The sequence below is a fragment of the Sinohyriopsis cumingii genome, chromosome 3, assembly GCF_028554795.1.
Source record: "Sinohyriopsis cumingii isolate HCF-2022 chromosome 3, ASM2855479v2, whole genome shotgun sequence".
Classification (NCBI taxonomy): domain Eukaryota; kingdom Metazoa; phylum Mollusca; class Bivalvia; order Unionida; family Unionidae; genus Sinohyriopsis; species Sinohyriopsis cumingii.
In genome coordinates, this window is record NC_142963.1 from 11652518 (window position 1) to 11678890 (window position 26373).

General features: G+C 33.7%; 1 protein-coding gene across 1 annotated transcript in view; it reads left to right on the top strand.

The window, feature by feature from the left end:
• Window positions 1-26373, top strand: part of LOC149802459 (uncharacterized) — a 60047-nt gene that overhangs the window by 18203 nt on the left and 15471 nt on the right. Inside the window, exons 4-5 of the mRNA XM_089951697.1 lie at window positions 20729-21055; window positions 23271-23507. Coding sequence (XP_089807823.1) covers window positions 20729-21055; window positions 23271-23507 — 564 coding nt within the window. The remainder of the gene's footprint in view (window positions 1-20728; window positions 21056-23270; window positions 23508-26373) is intronic.

A 26373-nucleotide genomic window follows, 5' to 3' on the forward strand; every position in this document is an offset into this window, starting at 1 on the left:
AAGCTGAAGAAACGAGATATAATTTTGAACAAGAGACAGAAAGGACCAAGGACCTAAATTGATCATTGCAGACAACCATTTCCAAAAGGAAATACTCTAAAAACTTATTTTGCTTACTTATGTGCTATTCTGTGAATAAACTTATTAATAAGCAGTTACATAAGAAACAAATCAAAATGTGTTCAAAGCAAAAACATCTATTATCTTGAAAGGCAGTTTTCATTGTAAATATTGAAATACATGCATTCCAGTCATGGCTGTAAATGCATTACTGGTAAACTTTGTGTTTTATATTTACAATATGTTTTATTATGCGTTGCTTTTTTTTTCTTTCATTCTTTATCTTTTTTTCTTGTATATATAATAGTATGTTCAGCCAGAGAACCTAGGGAGAGAATAGTATCAAATAAAGTATTCATTATTGCTATAGAAATTGATTATGGATATTGAAGGCAATCTGGTAGTCTTCAATACGAGATAGTTTTAGTCCCAAACATGATGCCAGGTGTTTCTGCTCCTTTATTGGAAAATAACAAAGTCTCAAAATGTCTGGGATTGCAATGTAATTATCATGAGAGAGGTTGTCATGAGATACATTCACGTTCAAATTGTGGCAATGTTCCCTCATTTTTCATTGTGGCAGTAAATTAATTAAGCTTAATTTCAGTTGTGTTGTTATTTGCTGGGCTACAATTGGGGCTGCTAAATACAGCACTACAAGTCACATGGCTTTGTGTAACATGAATGACACATTTCTTAAGATGGGATGTAAACTTTACATCGTCTTTTGATACTAATTCTTGTCTGTATGTTATAGAAGTGTTGATACATGAGACCTGATTCTGTAGAACATCCACTGAAATTTGTCCATGTTATAGTACATAGTGGAAAGGGGGGGGGGGGGGGCTATTGCATCAGAATCTAGTTGAATCAGTTGTATATTACATAACCTCATGAACATGTGCTGTTGTTGACAGTGTGTACAACCATTGCTGCTTAAAGACTAAGTCATATTTCAGTGTATATTCAGTGTTTTCTGTTGCTTCGTTATTAGACATAGCAGTAGTTATCATTTTTGAAAAATAAGTCCTATTTCAGTGTATATTCAGTGTTTTTCTGTTGCTTCTTTATTAGACATAGCAGTAGTTATCATTTTGAAAAATAAGTCATATTTCAGTGTATATTCAGTGTTTTTCTGTTGCTTCTTTATTAGACATAGCAGTAGTTGTCATTTTGAAACAAGTCATTTTAGTGTATATGCAGTGTTTTTCTGTTGCTTCTTTATTATACATAGCAGCAGTTGTCATTTTGAAAAATAGTCGTATTTCAGTGTATGTTAAGTTTTTTCTGTTGCTTCTTTTATTTGACAAAGCAGTAGTTGTCATTTGAAAAATAATTCGTATTTCAGTGTATATTCAGTGTTTTTTCTGTTGCTTCTTTATTAGACATAGCAGTAGTTGTCATTTGAACAATAAGTCGTATTTCAGTGTTTTCTCTGTTGCTTCTTTATTATACGTATCAGTTGTGGTCATTTTGAAAAGTAAGTCGTATTTCAGTGTATATTCAATGTTTTCTGTTGCTTCTTTTATTTGACATAGCAGTAGTTGTCATTTGAAAAATAAGTCGTATTTCAGTGTATATTCAGTGTTTTTTCTGTTGCTTCTTTATTATACATATCAGTTGTGGTCATTTTGAAAAATAAGTGCATATTTCATTGGATTTACTTTTCCTTATAACAGTATGATAAATTTATGCCATTTAATAAGAGAAGCCAAAAGCTTGTACAGACAGTGCATTAGTTCTGATTTCTTTCATGCATTTAAAATTATTGATATGCACTTTGAACTGACCGTGATATAAATCTGGTGCACTGCACTTTTTAAACAGGATTTAAATGCAAATTTGTTTGTATCTGCTAAAAAGGCTTGATAAGCGTCATAGAAGCAGGCCAACCATTTCTAAATTCAAAGATATTAAATATATAAGACTCTTATAAAATAATTTTTTATTGGCCAGATAAAAAATCGACATAATGGCAGTTACTCATTTTGACCCACTCTGATGCTTTAGTCGTCTTTCCATGGGTTGTCTTGCATTGGCTTTTTGATTGTCAGTCTTTCCATGGGTTGTCTTGCATTGGCTGTTTGATTGTCAGTCTTTTCATGGGTTGACTTGCATTGGCTATTTGATTGTCAGTATTTCCATGGGTTGTCTGGCATTGGCTATTTGATTGTCAGTCTTTCCATGGGTTGTCTTGCATTGGCTTTTTGATTGTCAGTCTTTCCATGGGTTATCTTGCATTCACTGTTTGATTGTCAGTCTTTCCATGGGTTGTCTAGCATTTGCTGTTTGATTTTCAGTATTTCCATGTGTTGTCTTGCATTGGCTATTTGATTGTCAGTCTTTCCATGGGTTGTCTTGCGATGGTTATTTGATTTGTCTGTCTCTAATTACCCATAGGCCTCTGTACAGTGGAGGTACACAGCATGTGCATGCAGAGTTGTATTAATGAGTTGCTCAGTAATTACACTGAAGCGTGGTCTAAGCTTTGAGGCAGATTAACTGTCCCACTGTGATTAGTGCAGAAACAAAAGATTGTGTGATCTGTTTTATATTTTTCCATCTTTTGTTATAAAAAATATATTTAGAAAACATTTTTGGAAATTATAAGATGCATCTATTTTTGTATTGTCAACATTTTTTTATAAAAAAGAAAGGGAGGTCATTTTGATCTATTCCTGTCATTGCATATGCTAGTAATTATATTAATTACAGTATGTAATGTGACAACTTCTGAACTGTTTCACACAGAAATTTTATCTTAACAAGAATCTCTATTGAAGCTGAACATTCGTGATGTCTTGAAGCTTACGGACACCCCAGCTCTCACATCAGACCCACTCACTACCCCAACCCAATTTGGACCAAAATCCCAGACCATTTTTCACATCATTATTTTCTGTGTCTACAGACCGATGTCATCACAATGAAGTCAACAGATCAGTCAGCTTAAAAAGAGTTATTGGATAGTGCTAAAGCATCCACAAATACACAAGATCCTATATTTACCATATGATTTTAATATATATATATATATATATATATATATATATATACCGTATATGTTCAGTTATAAATGGAGTCCAGCTGCAGACATTAGCATTTGGGATAATAATTGCAACTTTACTAAGAATATGTAAATATTCAATGTTAATGGTGGTTGTTGTCGTTTGGCTAGCCTGAGAACTTTCCATTTGTCACTGACAGACAGCCATTTTTGGAGAAATAAATTAAACTAAACCACCATGTATTGAGTCAAGCAGAAATATGTGTTTTGGTTCTGTTGAAAATGTTGCTTGCTGAGTAAAAGCTAATTTATGTTTTTCAGCTGGACACAGGCCACTATCAACAATCCAGATTATTATGAAAAGTTTCACTTTAAAATCACCTAGTGTACAATAGGACACCAACTAGTGACATTGTCACAAGATTACTTAGTGTACAATAGGACACCAACTAGCGACATTGTCACAAGATTACTTAGTGTACAATAGGACACCAACTAGCGACATTGTCACAAGATTACTTGGTGTACAATAGGACACCAACTTGCAGCATTGTCACAGGATCACTTGCGACATTGTCACAAGATCACTTAGTGTACAATAGAACACCAACTTGCGACATTGTCACAAGATCACTTCTCTCCATTACATCTCCTTAAAACACAATCATATGAGGAGAATACCTTCCTCGCATCAAATGTCATCTGCAGAACATAGTACAAGTGTGGGTATGGCATTTCAGTGATTTCCGTTGTGGTTTAAAAAAGCGAAAGAAATTGTCTGCCAAAAGAACATCATGTAACTCTCGTCATAACAAACAAAATTCAGATTTTGTGCAAAATATTTTTTAAACTAGCAGAAACGGAATCCAAACTTCTTATTGAAACTCCCACCAACTTAACATCATCGTATCAGTGGACTGCATTGACTTTTATGTATTGTAGTATCAGATTGGGCATTTTGTCCCCATTTAGCCCTTTGTGTCCTGGCCCAATAGCCATGCCTCTATCAGTCATGGCTTGGGAGGCAGATGACATACAGTACGCAACCTGTGGATGCTTAATCCACTAAATTAGTCAAAATTCAGACATTCTTTAGGCTATGTAAGGTATCATTATGCATCAATGGCATTCTATATGCAGTATCATTATGCATCAATGGCATTCACATGTTGTATCATTATGCATCAATGGCATTCCATATGTGGTATCATTATGCATCAATGGCATTCTATATGCAGTATCATTATGCATTAATGGCATTCCATATGCTGTATCATTATGCATTAATGGCATTCTTTATGCGGTATCATGATGCATCAATGGCATTCTTTATGTGGTATCATTAAGCATCAGTGGCATTCTGTATGCAGTATCATTATGTATCAATGGCATTCTATTTTCAGCATCATTATGCATCAGTGGCATTCTATTTTCAGTATCATTATGCATTAATGGCATTCTATATGTGGTATCATTATGCATTAATGGCATTCTATATTTGGTATCATTATGCATCAATGGCATTCCATATGTAGTATCATTATGCATCAATGGCATTCCATATGCGGTATCATTATGTATCAATGCCATTCTAATGTGGTATCATTATGCATCAATAGCATTCCATATGTGGTATCATTATGTATCAATGGCATTCTGTTTTCAGTATCATTATGCATCAATGGCATTCTATTTTCAGTATCATTATGCATCAATGGCATTCTATATGTGGTATCATTATGTATCAATGGCATTCCATATGTGGTATCATTATGCATCAGTGGCATTCCATATGTGGTATTATTATGCATCAATGGCATTCCATCTGCAGTATCATTCTGCATCAATGGCATTCTATATTTGGTATCATTATGCATCAATGGCATTCACATGCTGTATCATTATGCATCACTGGCATTCCATATGTTGTATCATTATGCATCAGTGGCATTCTATATGCAGTATCATTATGCATCAGTGGCATTCCATATGCTGTATCATGATGCATCAATGGCATTCTTTATGTGGTATCATTAAGCATCAGTGGCATTCTGTATGCAGTATCATTATGTATCAATGGCATTCTATTTTCAGCATCATTATGCATCAATGGCATTCTATTTTCAGTATCATTATGCATTAATGGCATTCTATATGTGGTATCATTATGCATTAATGGCATTCTATATTTGGTATCATTATGCATCAATGGCATTCCATATGTAGTATCATTATGCATCAATGGCATTCCATATGCGGTATCATTATGTATCAATGCCATTCTAATGTGGTATCATTATGCATCAATAGCATTCCATATGTGGTATCATTATGTATCAATGGCATTCTGTTTTCAGTATCATTATGCATCAATGGCATTCTATTCTCAGTATCATTATGCATCAATGGCATTCTATATGTGGTATCATTATGTATCAATGGCATTCCATATGTGGTATCATTATGCATCAATGGCATTCCATATGTGGTATTATTATGCATCAATGGCATTCCATCTGCAGTATTATTCTGCATCAATGGCATTCTATATTTGGTATCATTATGCATCACTGGCATTCCATATGTTGTATCATTATGCATCAGTGGCATTCTATATGCAGTATCATTATGCATCAGTGGCATTCCATATGCTGTATCATTATGCATCAATGGCATTCTATTTTCAGTATCATTATGCATCAATGGCATTCTATTTTCAGTATCATTATGCATCAATGGCATTCTATTTTCAGTATCATTATGCATCAGTGCCATTCTATATGTGGTATCATTATGCATCAATGGCATTCCATATGTTGTATCATTATGCATCAATGGCATTCTATATTTGGTATCAGTATGTATCAATGGCATTCTATTTTCAATATCATTATGCATCAATGGCATTCTATTTTCAGTATCATTATGCATTAATGGCATTCTATATGTGGTGTCATTATGCATCAATGGCATTCCATATGCAGTATCATTATGCATCAGTGGCATTCTGTATGTGGTATCATTATGCATTAATGGCATTCTATATTTGGTATCATTATGCATCAATGGCATTCCATATGCAGTATCATTATGCATCAATGGCATTCCATGTGCGGTATCATTATGTATCAATGGCATTCTATATGTGGTATCATTATGCATCAATGGCATTCCATATGTTGTATCATTATGCATCAGTGGCATTCTATATTTTGTATCATTATGCATCAATGGCTTTCTATATGCAGTATCCTTATGTATCAATGGCATGCTCTTTTCGGTATCATTATGCATCAATGGCATTCTGTTTTCAGTATCATTATGCATCAATGGCATTCTGTTTTCAGTATCATTATGTATCAATCGCATTCCATATGTGGTATCATTATGCATCAATGGCATTCCATATGTGGTATCATTATGCATCAATGGCATTCCATATGCGGTATCATTATGTATCAGTGGCATTCTATATGTGGTATCATTATGCATCAATGGCATTCCATATGTTGTATCATTATGCATCAGTGGCATTCTATATTTGGTATCATTATGCATCAATGGCATTCTATATGCAGTATCCTTATGTATCAATGGCATTCTATTTTCAGTTGCATTATGCATCAATGGCATTCTGTTTTCAGTATCATTATGCATCAATGGCATTCCATATGTGGTATCATTATGCATCAGTGGCATTCCATATGTTGTATCATTATGCATCAAAGGCATTCTATATGTGGTATCATTATGCATCAGTGGCATTCCATATGTGGTATCATTATGCATGAATGACATTCCATATGCAGTATCATTATGCATCAGTGGCATTCCATATGTTGTATCATTATGCATCAGTGGCATTCTATATTTGGTATTATTATGCATCAATGGCATTCCATATGTTGTATCATTATGCATCAATGGCATTCTATATGTGGTATCATTATGCATCAGTGGCATTCCAAATGCTGTATCATTATGCATCAGTGACATTCGATATGCAGTATCATTATGCATGAATGACATTCCATATGCGGTATCATTATGCATCAGTGGCATTCCATATGTTGTATCATTATGCACCAATGGCATTCTATATTTGGTATTATTATGCATCAATGGCATTCCATATGTTGTATCATTATGCATCAATGGCATTCTATATGCTTTATCATTATGTATCAATGGCATTCTATATTCGGTATCATTATGCATCAGTGGCATTCCATATGCTGTATCATTATGCATCAATGGCATTCCTTACGCTGTATCATTATGTATCAATGGCATTCCATATGTGGTATCATTATCCATTAATGGCATTCCATATGCAGTATCATTATGCATCAATGGCATTCTATATGCAGTATCATTATGCATCAATGGCATTCACATGCTGTATCATTATGCATCAATGGCATTCCATGTGCGGTATCATTATGCATCAGTGGCATTCTATATGCAGTATCATTATGCATGAATGGCATTCCATATGCTGTATCATTATGCATTAATGGCATTCTTTATGCGGTATCATTATGCATCAATGGCATTCTATATTTGATATCATTATGCATTAATGGCATTCTGTATGTGGTATCATTAAGTATCAGTGGCATTCTGTTTGCAGTATCATTATGCATTAATGGCATTCTTTATGTGTTATTATGCATTAATGGCATTCTATATGCAGTATCATTATGCATCAATGGCATTCTATATGTGGTATCATTATGCATCAGTGGAATTCTATATGCAGTATCATTATACATTAATGGCATTCTGTATGTGGTATCATTATGCATCAGTGGCATTCTATATGTGGTATCATTATGCATCAGTGGCATTCCATATGCGGTATAATTATGCATCAGTGGCATTCTCTATGTAAGGTATCATGATGCATCAGTGGCATTCTATATGCAGTATCATTATGCATCAATCGCATTCACATGCTGTATCATTATGCATCAATGGCATTCTTTATGTGATATTATGCATTAATGGCATTCTATATGTGGTATCATTATGCATCAGTGGCATTCTATATGCAGTATCATTATGCATTATTGGCATTCTGTATGCAGTATCATTATGCATCAATGGCATTCTATATGCAGTATCATTATGCATCAATGGCATTCTATATTTGATATCATTATGCATTAATGGCATTCTGTATGTGGTATCATTAAGCATCAGTGGCATTCTGTATACAGTATCATTATGCATTAATATCATTCTTTATGTGATATTATGCATTAATGGCATTCTATATGCAGTATCATTATGCATCAATGGCATTCTATATGTGGTATCATTATGCATGAATGGCATTCTATATGGAGTATCATTATGCATTAATCGCATTCTGTATGTGGTATCATTATGCATCAATGGCATTCCATATGCGGTATCATGTATCAATGGCATTCCATATCTGGTATCATTATGCATCAATGGCATTCCATATGCAGTATCATTATGCATTAATGGCATTCTATATTTGGTATCATTATGCATCAATGGCATTCAGATGCTGTATCATTATGCATCAATGGCATTCCATATGCAGTATCATTATGCATCAATGGCATTCTATATGCAGTATCATTATGCATTAATGGCATTCTGTATGTGGTATCATTATGCATCAATGTCATTCTGTATGCAGTATCATTATGCATCAATGACATTCCATATGCGGTGTCATTATGTATCAATGGCATTCACATGCTGTATCATTATGCATCAATGGCATTCCATACGTTGTATCATTATGCATCAATGGCATTCTATATTTGGTATCATTACGCATCAATGGCATTCTATTTTCAGTATCATTATGCATCAGTGGGATTCTATATGTGGTATCATTATGCATCAATGGCATTCCATATGTTGTATCATTATGCATCAATGGCATTCTATGTATGGTGTCATTATGTATCAATGGCATTCAGTTTTCAGTATCATTATGCATCAATGGGATTCTATTTTCAGTATCATTATGCATGAATGGCATTCCATATGCAGTATCATTATGCATCGGTGGCATTCTGTATGTGGTATCATTATGCATTAATGGCATTCTATATTTGGTATCATTATGGATCAATGGCATTCCATATGCAGTATCATTATGCATCAATGGCATTCTATGTGCAGTATCATTATGTATCAATGGCATTCTATTTTTAGTATCATTATGCATCAATGGCATTGTATTTTCAGTATCATTATGCATCAATGGCATTCTATATGTGGTATCATTATGCATCAATGGCATTCCATATGTGGTATCATTATGCATCAATGGCATTCCATATGTTGTATCATTTTGCATCAATGGCATTCTATATTTGGTATCATGATGTTTCAATGGCGTTCTATTTTCTGTATCATTATGCATCAATTGCGTTATATTTTCAGTATCATTATGCATTAATGGCATTCTATATGTGGTATCATTATGCATCAATGGCATTCCATATGCAGTATCATTATGCATCAGTGGAATTCTGTATCTGGTATAATTATGCATTAATGGCATTCTATGTTTGGTATCATTATGCATCAATGGCATTCCATGTGCTGTATCATTATGCATCAATGGCATTCCATATGCGGTATCATTATGTATCAATGGCATTCTGTATGTGGTACCATTATGCATCAATGGCATTCCATATGTGTATCACTATGCATCAATGGCATTCCATATGTTGTATCATTATGCATCAATGGAATTCTATATTTGGTATCATTATGCATCAATGGCATTCTATATGCAGTATCATTATGCATCAATGGCATTCCATGTGTGGTATCATTATGTATCAATGGCATTTTATATATGGTATCATTATGCATCAATGGCATTCCATATGTGGTATCATTGTGTATCAATGGCATTCTATTTTCAGTATCATTATGCATCAGTGGCATTCTATTTTCAGTATCATTATGCATCAATGGCATTCCATATGCAGTATCATTATGCATCAGTGGCATTCCATATGCAGTATCATTATGCATCAATGGCATTCTATATTTGGTATCATTATGCATCAGTGGCATTCACATGCTGTATCATTATCAATGACATTCCATATGTTGTATCATTATGCATCAATGGCATTCTATATTTGGTATCATTGTCCATCAATGGCATTCTATATGCAGTATCATTATGCATCAATGGCATTCCATATGCTGTATCATTATGCATCAATGGCATTCAATATGCAGTATCATTATGTATCAATGGCATTCTATTTTTAGTATCATTATGCATCAATGGCATTGTATTTTCAGTATCATTATGCATCAATGGCATTCTATATGTGGTATCATTATGCATCAATGGCATTCCATATGTTGTATCATTATGCATCAATGTCATTCTATATTTGGTATCATGATGTATCAATGGCGTTCTATTTTCTGTATCACTATGCATCAATTGCATTCTATTTTCAGTATCATTATGCATTAATGGCATTCTATATGTGGTATCATTATGCATCAATGGCATTCCATATGCAGTATCATTATGCATCAGTGGCATTCTGTATCTGGTATGATTATGCATTAATGGCATTCTATATTTGGTATCATTATGCATCAATGGCATTCGATGTGCAGTATCATTATGCATCAATGGCATTCCATATGCAGTATCATTATGCATCAATGGCATTCCATATGTGGTATCATTATGCATCAATGGCATTCCATATGTTGTATCATTATGCATCAATGGCATTCCATATGTTGTATCATTATGCATCAATGGCATTCTATATGCAGTATCATTATGTATCAATGTCATTCTATTTTCATTATCATTGTGCATCAATGGCATTCTGTTTTCAGTATCAATATGCATCAATGGCATTCTATATCTGGTATCATTATGCATCAATGGCATTCCATATGTGGTTTCATTATGCATCAATGGGATTCCATATTCATTATCATTATGCATCAATGGCATTCCATATGTTGTATCATTCTGCATCAATGGTATTCTATATGTGGTATCATTATGCATCAGTGGCATTCCATATGTGGTATCATTATGCATGAATGACATTCCATATGCGGTATCATTATGCATCAGTGGCATTCCATATGTTGTATCATTATGCATCAATGGCATTCTTTATGTGGTATCAATATCCATTTATGGCATTCTATTTTCAGTATCATTATGCATCAGTGGCATTCTATATTTGGTATCATTATGCATCAATGGCATTCTATATGTGGTATCATTATGCATTAATGGCATTCCATATGTTGTGTCATTATGCATCAATGGCATTCTATATTCTGTATCATTATGCTTTAATGGCATTCTATATTTGGTATCATCATGCATCAATGGCATTCTATATGTGGTATCATTATGCATTAATGGCATTCTATATTCTGTATCATTATGTATCAGTGGCATTCCATATGCTGTTTCATTATGCATTAATGGCATTCTATATTTGGTATCATTATGCATCAATGTCATTCTGTATGTGGTATCATTATGCATTAATGGCATTCTTTATGTGGTATCATTATGCATTAATGGCATTCTACATGTGGTATCATTATGCATCAATGGCATTCTATATTTGGTATCATTATGATTCAATGGCACTCTGTATGCAGTATCATTGTGCATCAGTTCCATTCCATATGCTGTATCATTATGCATTAATGGCATTCTTTATGCAGTATCATTATGCATCAATGGCATTCTATATGTGGTATCATTATGCATTAATGACATTCTTTATGTGGTTTCATTATGCATGAATGGCATTTTATATGCGGTATCATTATGCATCAGTGGCATTCCATATGCTTTATCAGTATGCATCAATGTCATTCTGTATGCAGTACCATTATGCATCAATGACATTCCTTATGCGGTGTCATTATGTATCAATGGCATTCACATGCTGTATCATTATGCATCAATGGCATTCCATATATTGTATCATTATGCATCAATGGCATTCTATATTTGGTATCATTACGCATCAATGGCATTCTATTTTCAGTATCATTATGCATCAGTGGGATTCTATATGTGGTATCATTATGCATCAATGGGATTCCATATGTTATATCATTATGCATCAATGGCATTCTATATATGGTATCATTATGTATCAATGGCATTCTGTTTTCAGTATCATTATGCATCAATGGCATTCTATTTTCAGTATCATTATGCATAAATGGCATTCTATATGTGGTATCATTATGCATGAATGGCATTCCATATGCAGTATCATTATGCATCGGTGGCATTCTGTATGTGGTATCATTATGCATTAATGGCATTCTATATTTGGTATCATTATGGATCAATGGCATTCCATATGCAGTATCATTATGCATCAGTGGCATTCTGTATCTGGAATCATTATGCATTAATGGCATTCTTTATTTGGTATCATTATTCATCAATGGCATTCCATATGCAGTATCATTATGCATCAATGGCATTCCATATGCGGTATCATTATGCATCAATGGCATTCCATATGCGGTATCATTATGCATCAATGGCATTCCATATGCTGTATCATTATGCATCAATGGCATTCCATATGAGGTATCATTATGTATCCATGGCATTTTATATATGGTATCAATATGCGTCAATGGCATTCCATATGTGGTATCATTGTGTATCAATGGCATTCTATTTTCAGTATCATTATGCATCAGTGGCATTCCATATTTGGTATCATTATGCATCAGTGGCATTCAATATGCAGTATCATTATGCATCAATGGCATGCTATATTTGGTATCATTATGCATCAATGACATTCACATGCTGTATCATTATGCATCAATGACATTCCATATGTTGTATCATTATGCATCAATGGCATTCTATATTTGGTATCATTGTGCATCAATGGCATTCTATATGCAGTATCATTATGCATCAATGGCATTCCATATGCTGTATCATTATGCATCAATGGCATTCCATATGTTGTATCATTATGCATCAATGGCATTCTATGTATGGTGTCATTATGTATCAATGGCATTCAGTTTTCAGTATCATTATGCATCAATGGGATTCTATTTTCAGTATCATTATGCATGAATGGCATTCCATATGCAGTATCATTATGCATCGGTGGCATTCTATATTTGGTATCATGATGTATCAATGGCGTTCTTTTTTCAGTATCATTATGCATCAATTGCGTTCTATTTTCAGTATCATTATGCATTAATGGCATTCTATATGTGGTATCATTATGCATCAATGGCATTCCATATGCAGTATCATTATGTATCAATGGCATTCTATTTTCAGTATCATTATGCATCAATGGCATTCTGTTTTCAGTATCATTATGCATCAATGGCATTCTATATGTGGTATCATTATGCACCAGTGTCATTCCATATGTGGTATCATTATGCATCAATGGGATTCCATATGCATTATCATTATGCATCAATGGCATTCCATATGTTGTATCATTATGCATCAATGGTATTCTATATGTGGTATCATTATGCATCAGTGGCATTCCATATGTGGTATCATTATGCATGAATGACATTCCATATGCGGTATCATTATGCATCAGTGGCATTCCATATGTTGTATCATTATGCATCAATGGCATTCTTTATGTGGTATCAGTATCCATTTATGGCATTCTATTTTCAGTATCATTATGCATCAGTGGCATTCTATATTTGGTATCATTATGCATCAATGGCATTCTATATGTGGTATCATTATGCATCAATGGCATTCCATATGCTGTATCATTATGCATCAATGGCATTCTATATTCTGTATCATTATGCTTTAATGGCATTCTATATTTGGTATCATCATGCATCAATGGCATTCTATATGTGGTATCAGTATGCATTAATGGCATTCTTTATGTGGTATCATTATGCATTAATGGCTTTCTATATTCTGTATCATTATGCATCAGTGGCATTCCATATGCTGTATCATTATGCATCAATGGCATTCCATATGCTGTTTCATTATGCATTAATGGCATTCTATATTTGGTATCATTATGCATCAATGTCATTCTGTATGTGGTATCATTATGCATCAATGGCATTCTATATGTGGTATCATTATGCATCAATGCCATTCTATATTTGGTATCATTATGCATCAATGGCACTCTGTATGCAGTATCATTGTGCATCAATTCCATTCCATATGCTGTATAATTATGCATTAATGACATTCTTTATGCAGTATCATTATGCATCAACGGCATTCTTTATGCGTTATCATTATGCATTAATGGCATTCTTTATGTGGTATCATTATGCAGCAGTGGCATTCTATATGTGGTATCATTATGCATTAATGGCATTCTTTATGTGGTATCATTATGCATGAATGGCATTTTATATGCGGTATCATTATGCATCAATGGCATTCCATATGCTTTATCAGTATGCATCAATGGCATTCTATATTTGGTATCATTATGCATCAGTGGCATTCTATGTTCTGTATCATTATGCTTCAATGGCATTCCATATGCTGTATCATTATGCATCATTTGCATTCCATATGCTGTATCATTATGCATCATTTGCATTCCATATGCTGTATCATTATGCATTAATGGCATTCTATATTTGGTATCATTATGCATCAGTGGCATTCTATATGTGGTATCATTATGCATTAATGGCATTCTTTATGTGGTATCATTATGCATCAATGGCATTCTATATTTGGTATCATTATGCATCAATGGCTTTCTATATGCAGTATTATTGTGCATCAGTTGCATTCCATATGCTGTATCATTATGCATTAATGGCATTCTTTATGTGGTATCATTATGCATCAATGGCATTCTATATGCGGTATCATTATACTTCAGTAGCATTCTATATGTGGTATCATTATGCATTAATGGCATTCTTTATGTGGTATCATTATGCATCAATGGCATTCTATATGCGGTATCATTATGCGTCAATGGCATTCAATATGTGGTATAATTATGCATGAATGGCATTCTATATGTGGTATCATTATGCATTACTGGTATTCTTTATGAGGTATCATTATGCATTAATGGCATTCTATATGTGGTATCATTATGCATTAATGGCATTCTTTATGCGTTTTCATTATGCATCAATGGCATTCTTTATGTGGTATCATTATGCATTAATGGCATTTTATATTTGGTATCATTATGCATCAATGACATTCCATATGTGGTATAATTATGCTTTAATAGCATTTATGCGGTATCATGCATCATTGGCATTCTATTTGTGGTATCAATATGCATTAATGGCATTCTTTATGTGGTATCATTATGCATCAATGTCATTCCATATGCAGTATCATTATGTATCAATGGCATTCTGTATACTGTATCATTATGCATTAATGGCATTCTGTATGCTTTATCATTATGCATCAATGTCATTCCATACGCAGTATCATTATGCATCAATGGCATTCCATATGCTGTATCATTATGCATTAATGGCCTTCTTTATGCGGTATCATTATGCATCAATGGCATTCTATATGTGGTAAAATTATGTATTAATGGCATTCTATATGTGGTATTATTATGCATTAATGGCATTCTTTATGAGGTATCATTATGCATTAATGACATTCTATATGTGGTATCATTATGCATTAATGGCATTCTTTATGCGTTATCATTATGCATCAATGGCATTCTTTATGTGGTATCATTATGCATTAATAGCATTCTATATTTGGTATCATTATGCATCAATGGCATTCCATATGTGGTATAATTATGCATTAATGGCATTGTTTATGCGGTATCATTATGCATCAATGGCATTCTGTATGTGGTATCATTATGCATTAATGTCATTCTTCATGTGGTATCATTATGCATCAATGTCATTCCATATGCAGTATCATTATGCATCAGTGGCATTCTGTATACTGTATCATTATGCATTAATGGCATTCTATATGCTTTATCATTATGCATCAATGGCATTCCATATGCGGTATCATTATGCATCAATGGCATTGCATATGCTGTATCATTATGCATTAATGGCATTCTTTATGCGGTATCATTATGCATTAATGGCATTCTGTGTGTGGTATCATTATGCATTAATGGCATTCTATATGTGTTATCATTATGCATCAATGGCATTCAGTATGAGGTATCATTATGCATTAATGACATTCTATATGTGGTATCATTATGCATTAATGGCATTCTTTATGCATTATCATTATGCATCAATGGCATTCTTTATGTGGTATCATTATGCATTAATGGCATTCTATATTTGGTATCATTATGCATCAATGGCATTCCATATGTGGTATAATTATGCATTAATGGCATTCTTTATGCGGTATCATTATGCATCAATGGCATTCTGTATGTGGTATCATTATGCATTAATGTCATTCTTCATGTGGTATCATTATGCATCAATGTCATTCCATATGCAGTATCATTATGCATCAGTGGCATTCTGTATACTGTATCATTATGCATTAATGGCATTCTATATGCTTTATCATTATGCATCAATGGCATTCCATATGCGGTATCATTATGCATCAATGGCATTGCATATGCTGTATCATTATGCATTAATGGCATTCTTTATGCGGTATCATTATGCATTAATGGCATTCTGTGTGTGGTATCATTATGCATTAATGGCATTCTATATGTGTTATCATTATGCATCAATGGCATTCAGTATGTGGTATCATTATGCATTAATGGCATTCTTTATGCGGTATGATTATGCATCAATGGCATTTTATATATGGTATCATTATGCATCAATGGCATTCTATATGTGATATCATTATGCATCAGTGGCATTCTATATGCAGTATCATTATGCATCAGTGGTATTCTATATGCAGTATCATTATGCATTAATTGCATTTTATATGCAGTATCATTATGCATCAGTGGCATTCCATATGCGGTATCATTATGCATCAATGGCATTCTATATGCAGTATCATTATGCATTAATGGCGTTCTTTATGCGGTATCATTATGCATTAATGGCATTCTATATGTAGTATCATTATGCATTAATGGGATTTTATATGTGGTATCATTATGCATTAATGGCATTCTGTATGCGTTTTCATTATGCATCAATGGCATTCTTTATGTGGTATCATTATGCATTAATGTCATTCTATATTTGGTATCATTATGCATCAATGACATTCCATATGTGGTATAATTATGCTTTAATGGCATTCTTTATGCGGTATCATGCATCATTGGCATTCTCTATGTGGTATTAATATGCATTAATGGCATTCTTTATGTGGTATCATTATGCATCAATGGCATTCCATATGCGGTATCATTATGTATCAATGGCATTCTGTATGTGGTACCATTATGCATCAATGGCATTCCATATGTGTATCACTATGCATCAATGGCATTCCATATGTTGTATCATTATGCATCAATGGCATTCTATATTTGGTATCATTATGCATCAATGGCATTCTATATGCAGTATCATTATGCATCAATGGCATTCCATGTGCGGTATCATTATGTATCAATGGCATTTTATATATGGTATCATTATGCATCAATGGCATTCCATATGTGGTATCATTGTGTATCAATGGCATTCTATTTTCAGTATCATTATGCATCAGTGGCATTCTATTTTCAGTATCATTATGCATCAATGGCATTCCATATTTGGTATCATTATGCATCAGTGGCATTCCATATGCAGTATCATTATGCATCCATTGCATTCTATATTTGGTATCATTATGCATCAGTGGCATTCACATGCTGTATCATTATCAATGACATTCCATATGTGGTATAAGTATGCTTTAATGGCATTCTTTATGCGGTATCATGCATCATTGGCATTCTCTATGTGGTATCAATATGCATTAATGGCATTCTTTATGTGGTATCATTATGCATCAATGTCATTCCATATGCAGTATCATTATGCATCAATGGCATTCCATATACTGTATCATTATGCATTAATGGCATTCTATATGCTTTATCATTATGCATCAAAGGCATTCCATATGTGGTATCATTATGCATCAATGGCATTCCATATGCTGTATGTTTATGCATTAATGGCATTCTATATTTGGTATCGTTATGCATCAATGGCATTCTATATGTGGTATCATTATGCATTAATGCATTCTATATTTGGTATTATTATTCATCAATGGCATTCTGTATGTGGTATCATTATGCATTAATGGCATTCTTTATGTGGTGTCATTATGCATTAATGGCATTCTATATGTAGTATCATTATGCATCAATAGCATTCTATATTTGGTATCATTATGCATCAATGGCATTCTATATGTGGTATCATTATGCATTAATGGCATTCTTTATGTGGTATCATTATGCATCAATGACATTCTATATTTGGTATCATTATGCATCAATTGCATTCTATATGCAGTATCATTGTGCATCAGTTGCATTCTGTATGCTGTATCATTATGCATTAATGGCATTCTTTATGAGGTATCATTATGCATCAGTGGCATTCTTCATGCTTTATCATTATGCATTAATAGCATTCTTTATGCGGTATCATTATGCATCAATGGCATTCTATATGTGGTATCATTATGCATCAATGGCATTCTATATGCGGTATCATTATACTTCAAAGGCATTCTATATGTGGTATCATTATGCATTAATGGCATTCTTTATGTGGTATCATTATGCATCAATGGCATTCTATATGCGGTATCATTATGCATCAATGGCATTCTATATGTGATATAATTATGCATTAATGGCATTCTATATGTGGTATCATTATGCATTAATGGCATTCTTTATGAGGTATCATTATGCATTAATGACATTCTATATGTGGTATCATGATGCATTAATGGCATTCTTTATGCATTATCATTTTGCATCAATGGCATTCTTTATGTGGTATCATTATGCATTAATGGCATTCTATATTTGGTATCATTATGCATCAATGGCATTCCATATGTGGTATAATTATGCATTAATGGCATTCTTTATGCGGTATCATTATGCATCAATGGCATTCTGTATTTGGTATCATTATGCATTAATGTCATTCTTCATGTGGTATCATTATGCATCAATGTCATTCCATATGCAGTATCATTATGCATCAGTGGCATTCTGTATACTGTATCATTATGCATTAATGGGATTCTATATGCTTTATCATTATGCATCAATGGCATTCCATATGCGGTATCATTATGCATCAATGGCATTGCATATGCTGTATCATTATGCATTAATGGCATTCTTTATGCGGTATCATTATGCATTAATGGCATTCTGTGTGTGGTATCATTATGCATTAATGGCATTCTATATGTGTTATCATTATGCATCAATGGCATTCAATATGTGGTATCATTATGCATTAATGGCATTCTTTATGCGGTATGATTATGCATCAATGGCATTTTATATATGGTATCATTATGCATCAATGGCATTCTATATGTGATATCATTATGCATCAGTGGCATTCTATATGCAGTATCATTATGCATCAATGGTATTCTATATGCAGTATCATTATGCATTAATTGCATTCTATATGCAGTATCATTATGCATCAGTGGCATTCCATATGCGGTATCATTATGCATCAATGGCATTCTATATGCAGTATCATTATGCATTAATTGCATTCTTTATGCGGTATCATTATGCATTAATGGCATTCTTTATGTAGTATCATTATGCATTAATGGCATTTTATATGTGGTATCATTATGCATTAATGGCATTCTATATGTGGTATCATTATGCATCAATGGCATTCTATATTAGGTATCATTTAGCATCAGTGGCATTCTATATGTGGTATCATTATGCATCAGTGACATTCCATATGTGGTATCATTATGCATCAATGGCATTCTATATTCGGTATCATTATGCATCAATGGCATTCTGTATGTGGTATCATTATGCATCGGTGCCAGGCAGCACCTACTGGATCAATCAATAATTCACAAGCTATACATGTTAGCTGTGTGATTACATCATCCACAGCTAATACAGATTTTGTCAAAACTGTTGAGCTTACATTCCTTAAAATTGAAAGAGAGATAATCTATTTTGATTTAATCTGCACCTAGATAGAACACCTTTGCTAATCATATACAAAAGTGAAGCGGCCCAAGCAAAACCCTGATTGTCACTACTAATGTTTTATTATCAGGTGTATAGATAATCCTGATACTTCTGTAACTCCAGTTTTGTTTTGTTATTATCTATCATTTCATTGCTATCTGTTTGCCTTCTTGTCCATGTCATTGTTTATTCTATGAGTTTTTAATACAGAGTGTGAGGATTCTGTTGTAATATTTGCAAGTTTGATGAATTGTGATAGTCATTTTCCATGTTATTTTTTAAAAAAAATTTTCATTGTATTCTGTTATCATTAAAGATATATCATAACTTGGAATATCAGACTGGTATAGGAATACCAGACTGGTATAGGAATATCAGACTGGTATAGGAATACCAGACTGGTATAGGAAATAATCATTTCAGATCCTACTTTATACTGCTTTTTTCTTTTCAGTTTTTCGGCTGACTGTAAAGGGCATAAAGCATAGATTTTATCATGAAGTGGAATTTAAAGCAGGAGACCTGTGCTTTCAGCTTCGGGAAGAGCATCAAGAGTTTCCATCTCGTGACTCACATCTCTGCAGCTGTTTTCACAAGATCTATTATCCTGTGGAGAATTTTTCCTGCTTAACTGTACTTTTTGCAATAGATGCAAAAAATGGAAGGAAAAACTGTGTTAAAATTCAATTTTACCAGAAAGAGTCTCAGTATATAGACAGGGAAAGTTCAGAAACAGACCTCAGTAAATTTCAAGCTGCTCTACAGAGATATTTAGATGCAGGTATACATACTTATTTTTTATTTACATGCACTGCTTATTCCGCTACACTCAGAAATGAACACGATAATGAAAGCTAAAGTTGTTCGTTTGATGTACTCTTATAATGTCTACACGTACAGCTCCGGGTCTTTCTGCCTCTAAATTTAGTCATTGTAAATATTAGCACATTATCCCACCACTCAACAGCTAGCCAAAGTCTTTGAACTTGCCGTCCAGCAGATGCATCATGTTCATTTGATATACTGTTATAATGACAACATGCACATCTGGGGGTCTTTCAGCCACTGAATTCAGTCATTGTAATTATCAGCACAGCTAAAATGATCAGTTGAACAGCATATTTTCCCACTTAACAGGTGGTTGAAGCAGAACTGGCAAGCCTTTGAATTTGCTACCCAGGTATTGCATGTATACAGATGACTTCTAAGTGATTTTCTGCATGCCAGATAAAATAATTATTTAATTTAAATCACTTTCTTTTTAACTTTATAAGGACCATAATATCAAACCAGAAGAGGATTTTGAAGTATTGGCAAGAGAGGTGTAACTTCATCATCAGGTTGAAAAGTTCTTAACTCTGCAGTTTTGACTTGCCTTAACATCATGTTGAGTAGACAGAAGATTATGTCTTGCTACTTCACAATCAAAGACATAATCTAAAAGATTAATTTCAGAATCCTCTGTTAAAAGAAGTTTTTTTATCTTTTAACTGTTCCAGTCATCCATGGACATTGTGTCCAGACAGTAGTTCAAAAGAACTAAAATCGGCCAAGATCTACAATATTTGGAAACATCACTTTTAATTTCCAGCCAATAAAAATGATGTAAGATCTTGTGCTTAGTCTTAATGACCCCTAGATGACCAGTCAAATTAGTTTCTTGGGCTACACTAAGAATTTCCTGTCATTTGACTAACAACAACAGTTTGATAGTGTATTGATGACTCATCACCAGTGGGTACCTCAGGTGGTCTCCATTATCTGATAAGGACCCCATTTTGAAAAAAGTAGCAAGTTAGTACCGCTGTGGAATCAGCTTCGCTAATAGCCCTCTGAAACAAACTGGAGATCTCAGAATCTTTTTCCTGTTCAGTGAGAAGTGATTGTTGTTCACCATGATTAGAAATAAGAGAATGAATAGTTCAAAGAGGATCACAATGAGTAGTTAAGAGAGGATCACAATGAGTAGTTTGAAGAGGATCACAGTGAGTAGTTCAAAGAGGATCACAATGAGTAGTTTAAAGAGAATCACAATGAGTAGTTCAAAGAGGATTACAATGAGTAGTTCAGAGAGGATTACAATGATCAATACTTTTTGACTGATCATTATCAGGGGCAGTAAGCAATAGCCATGCATATTAATGAGTAATGAGGTGATCTTGTTACCACAATGGAGGCCATTTTTTATCGAACTTGGCATATATGCTTAACGGTATTTCATTAAGGACTTGTTGATTAATGAGCAACACGAGGGTGATCATGACATTATTATCACTGGATAGCATGTTTCTGATTTGATTTTGGTGAAACTTTAAAAATATGCTTTTTATGGTTAAGATCTCTGATGAATTTGATTATGAGCGAGTTTCATACATACTAAATGAAGTAAGCTTGCATCTGATTTGCTGAGCCATATTTCTGATCTAATTTTGATCTGACTAGAAACATACACTTAACCAGTGTATCATCTTGAGCACTGGGAATCTCAAGGGTTAGCAATTTTAGTTTTATTTCTTTGACTTGTGATTCATTTTAGAACAGTCATCAAAAGAATTTGTCAGGAAGGTCTCAGTATACAATTAAAAATAACATCCTTTTTATAATTACTCACTGATTTGCCTTAACTAAAACCTTTACTTTTTTGTCATCTTCCGACATTAATTCCCCTTTACATGTAAATGGATTTCTGCTCACAATATCTAAAGTGACCAACATAATACTACTTGGCAACCTAAACTTTCACTTAAATTTGCAGTGGCCACTTAAATTTGCAAGGTCACCTTGTGGTTACTACTGTTTTGTAGGTACTTGAAGAGACAATCAAAGTTAAAACAGAAAGAATAAAAACAGTCTTTGACAGTGTTGTTATTTCAAGAAAAGCAAGAGCGCTGTGGGTGGGGGTGGGGGTATCTCAGTTTGAGAGCTTGTAGAAGGGCAGCATGAATGTAAAGGTGGTGGATGTGCAGGTTTTGAAAAGCTGTCTGTTTACATTGCAGGCTCAGTACAGCATTGGCAAGTGAAGGTTGTTTCTTGTAAAGATTGCACAGAGAATGAGCTTGTCTATATAGGAGTCTCCAGAAACGTATTTCTTGTGGTGGACAGGAGTTTCCAGATACGGCTTTTTGCAGCACGGAGTGGCACATTTGATGTGAAGTATAATCCGACAACCAAATTACTGGAAATCAGAATTTCTACTCAAGCTTCTCTTGATAATGAGCCAGGGGACACAAAAAGTAAGTTTGTTTTTGTTTGAAAGCAAAATGTTGTACATGTAGACACATAATTTACATGCTAGGCATTGCCAATTACTTGTTTTGTGTTTAGAACACTAATGTGGCAGGTATCCTAATTTACATGCCAGGCATTGCCAATTGTTTTGCGTGTACAACACTTAATTTGGCTGGGATCCTAATTTACATGCCAGGCATTGCCAATTCCTTTTGTTGTGTATACAATAATTTGGCAGGGATCATAATTTACATGCTGGGCATTGCCAATTACTTGTTTTGTTTGATTGCAACTAAATTGGCTGTGAATCTTCATCTTTACAAGGTTTCAGATGAGTTATGTGAATAGGAAAGCTTACATGTTTCTGTACATAGTCCTTGATTGACAGATACAAGATGAGTTATGTGAATAGAAAAGCTTACATGTTTTTGTACATAGTCCTTGATTGACAGATACAAGATGAGTTATGTGAATAGGAAAGCTTACATGTTTTTGTATATAGTCTTTGATTGACAGAGAATAGGCATCTAGACAGCACTCTTGCATCAGTATTTTTTGTGTGATTTCCATTAAATTCACTGTGGAGCTTCACGTTTAGCAGGACTGGTCTTGTGTGAATTTAATGAAGAGTCCTTGATGAACTTAGATTGTATCATTATGGCTTTTGACCGCAATAGCTTTTTTAGCTTCCCTGGTCACATGAATTTATTTTATTAAACCCATCTTTAATATTACCTTGTTGATTGCGTTTGAAACAGATGAATCTACAATGCCGTATTGCACACCTGTAATTTCTGTATCGCATATGCAGACTGGAACTACTTTTTCAAGTTAAAATATTAAATAATAGTGCACTTATAAAATAATGGAAATGATTTATTGTTATACAGTTTAAATTATTTTTTTTTAAATGGCCACTTTTGGTGCTGGGGATATTGACAGACTACCGTGATTAGTGATGAGCAGTTAAGAAGCATTTCACGATATCTAGGCAGAGAAATTTGAGTTTGTTGAGGTAGACAACAGTATCTTTTGAACATACTATTTGACAGTGAGTTATCAGATTATGCTGGTGTGCATAGTTACATTAAACATCAGAGAGAGAGAAAGAGTAAGTACTTTGCTGCATAAATCTTGCATTGAAATTTATGGCATGGTTAGAAATCCCCCATGTTAGGACATAATTTTACCCCATGTTTAATTGCTAAGAGACATTCCGCAATGTAAATCATCTAAAAAGTCATACATAGATAAAATTCATTGAAGCTTCAGAGTTATGATCTGCTGAATTATATTTTTAAAAGCAAGGTTAAGTGAAGGGACTTGAAATTTGTCTATTAAAATTACTGAGGAACCAAATTTGATTGGTAAGTCCGAGAATAAAACTGACAGTTTAAATATTTGCAACATAAAAGTAGATGTATCACAGAGAGCAGCAATTTTTTTGTATGTGGCCCAAATTAGAAGTGTTACATTAGTTATGCACATATTGTTAGCAAGATCACTTGGGGACAATGAGAAAAATGTATGTTTACATTTTAAATTCTTGTGACTGTTCAGGTAGAAAATAAAGAGAAGAAAATTATCAGTACTGCAGTGTTGTTTATGATTTTCTTGTTAAAATATATCCAAATGAATATTAAAAATCTGGATGTTAGAAGGAGATGGAATCAGATCTTTGATTTTTTTGATTTCTATTCTTGAAGTTTATTCATCAGTAATTTATTATATTAATTGAAGGCATAAACATGGCAAGTTTGACTACTGTAAATGAATCTGCTTTCTGTATATACTTGAATTTATTTAATTACTGTTAGTGTATAAAATTTGCTTGGAATTAGGGTGTGTATTCAGTACAAAGAATGTAAACAAATGACCACTTACTGGTCCCATTTCAGAGGTAAGGAAAAAATTCACTTGCCTGTGACTGCAGATTTTTATATCCATTCATATGCTCTATACAGCATTTTTAAAAATTCAAAACTTAAGAGTAAATGCATATTTGAAATGCAGACAATGGGCTTAGCCACAATCAAATACATGTACATGCTGAGGGTTGTACACTGTCTTTAGAAAACCCCAGATGTCTAAAAAAAATTTTACGTCAACATTACATTTTCCACAAGAATGTGTAAATAAAAACGGGATATGTAACAAATACAAAACCACAAAGGTGTTTTGTTCCAAGTCAGGGGAAAGAACTCATCTGACACGGCGTAGGAACATAAGTCTTGGCCTGATGGCCTCAACATTCATAAACTGTTTCTAGCATGTTCTTTCCACCTGCTTGGAACTAAACACATGTAGTTTTGTCTATGTATGGTACTGCATCCAGCACGCAGCTTCCTTTGTGTGTTCCATCAGTATTTGGCACTCAGCATTAAGAGGATAGTGTTAGGACTGGGCAGCCTGGTGTCATGATAATGTGACTGGGTGGAACATCATGTTACATGTCTGCGGCATGATGCCCCAGTGCTGGGCATCACTATAAACTGTTACACTGCAGACGTTGTAGCGATATGACTTAATTGTTTTAAAGCTTTGTTAAAAATCCAAATCACACACACACACTCCATCAGCATTTGCTGTTTTTAAATATTTGCTTCAAAATTTCTGAGCAGATTTTAACCAAATTTGTTAGTGACCAACTGGGCATGAAAGGCTTTGAAGTTATACAATTCATGTTGATCCATTATCAGATGTAGCCACCATTAGAGAAATCTTGAAAAGACTTCTCAAAAACTGCTAAAAGGTCTTTCAGTAATACTGACATTTCTTCAAATATATATGAAGATCATATAAGAGAGATACCTTTAAACATTAACATAAACAAACAACAGCAATGGAAATATTTAATTACAGGATACTGAC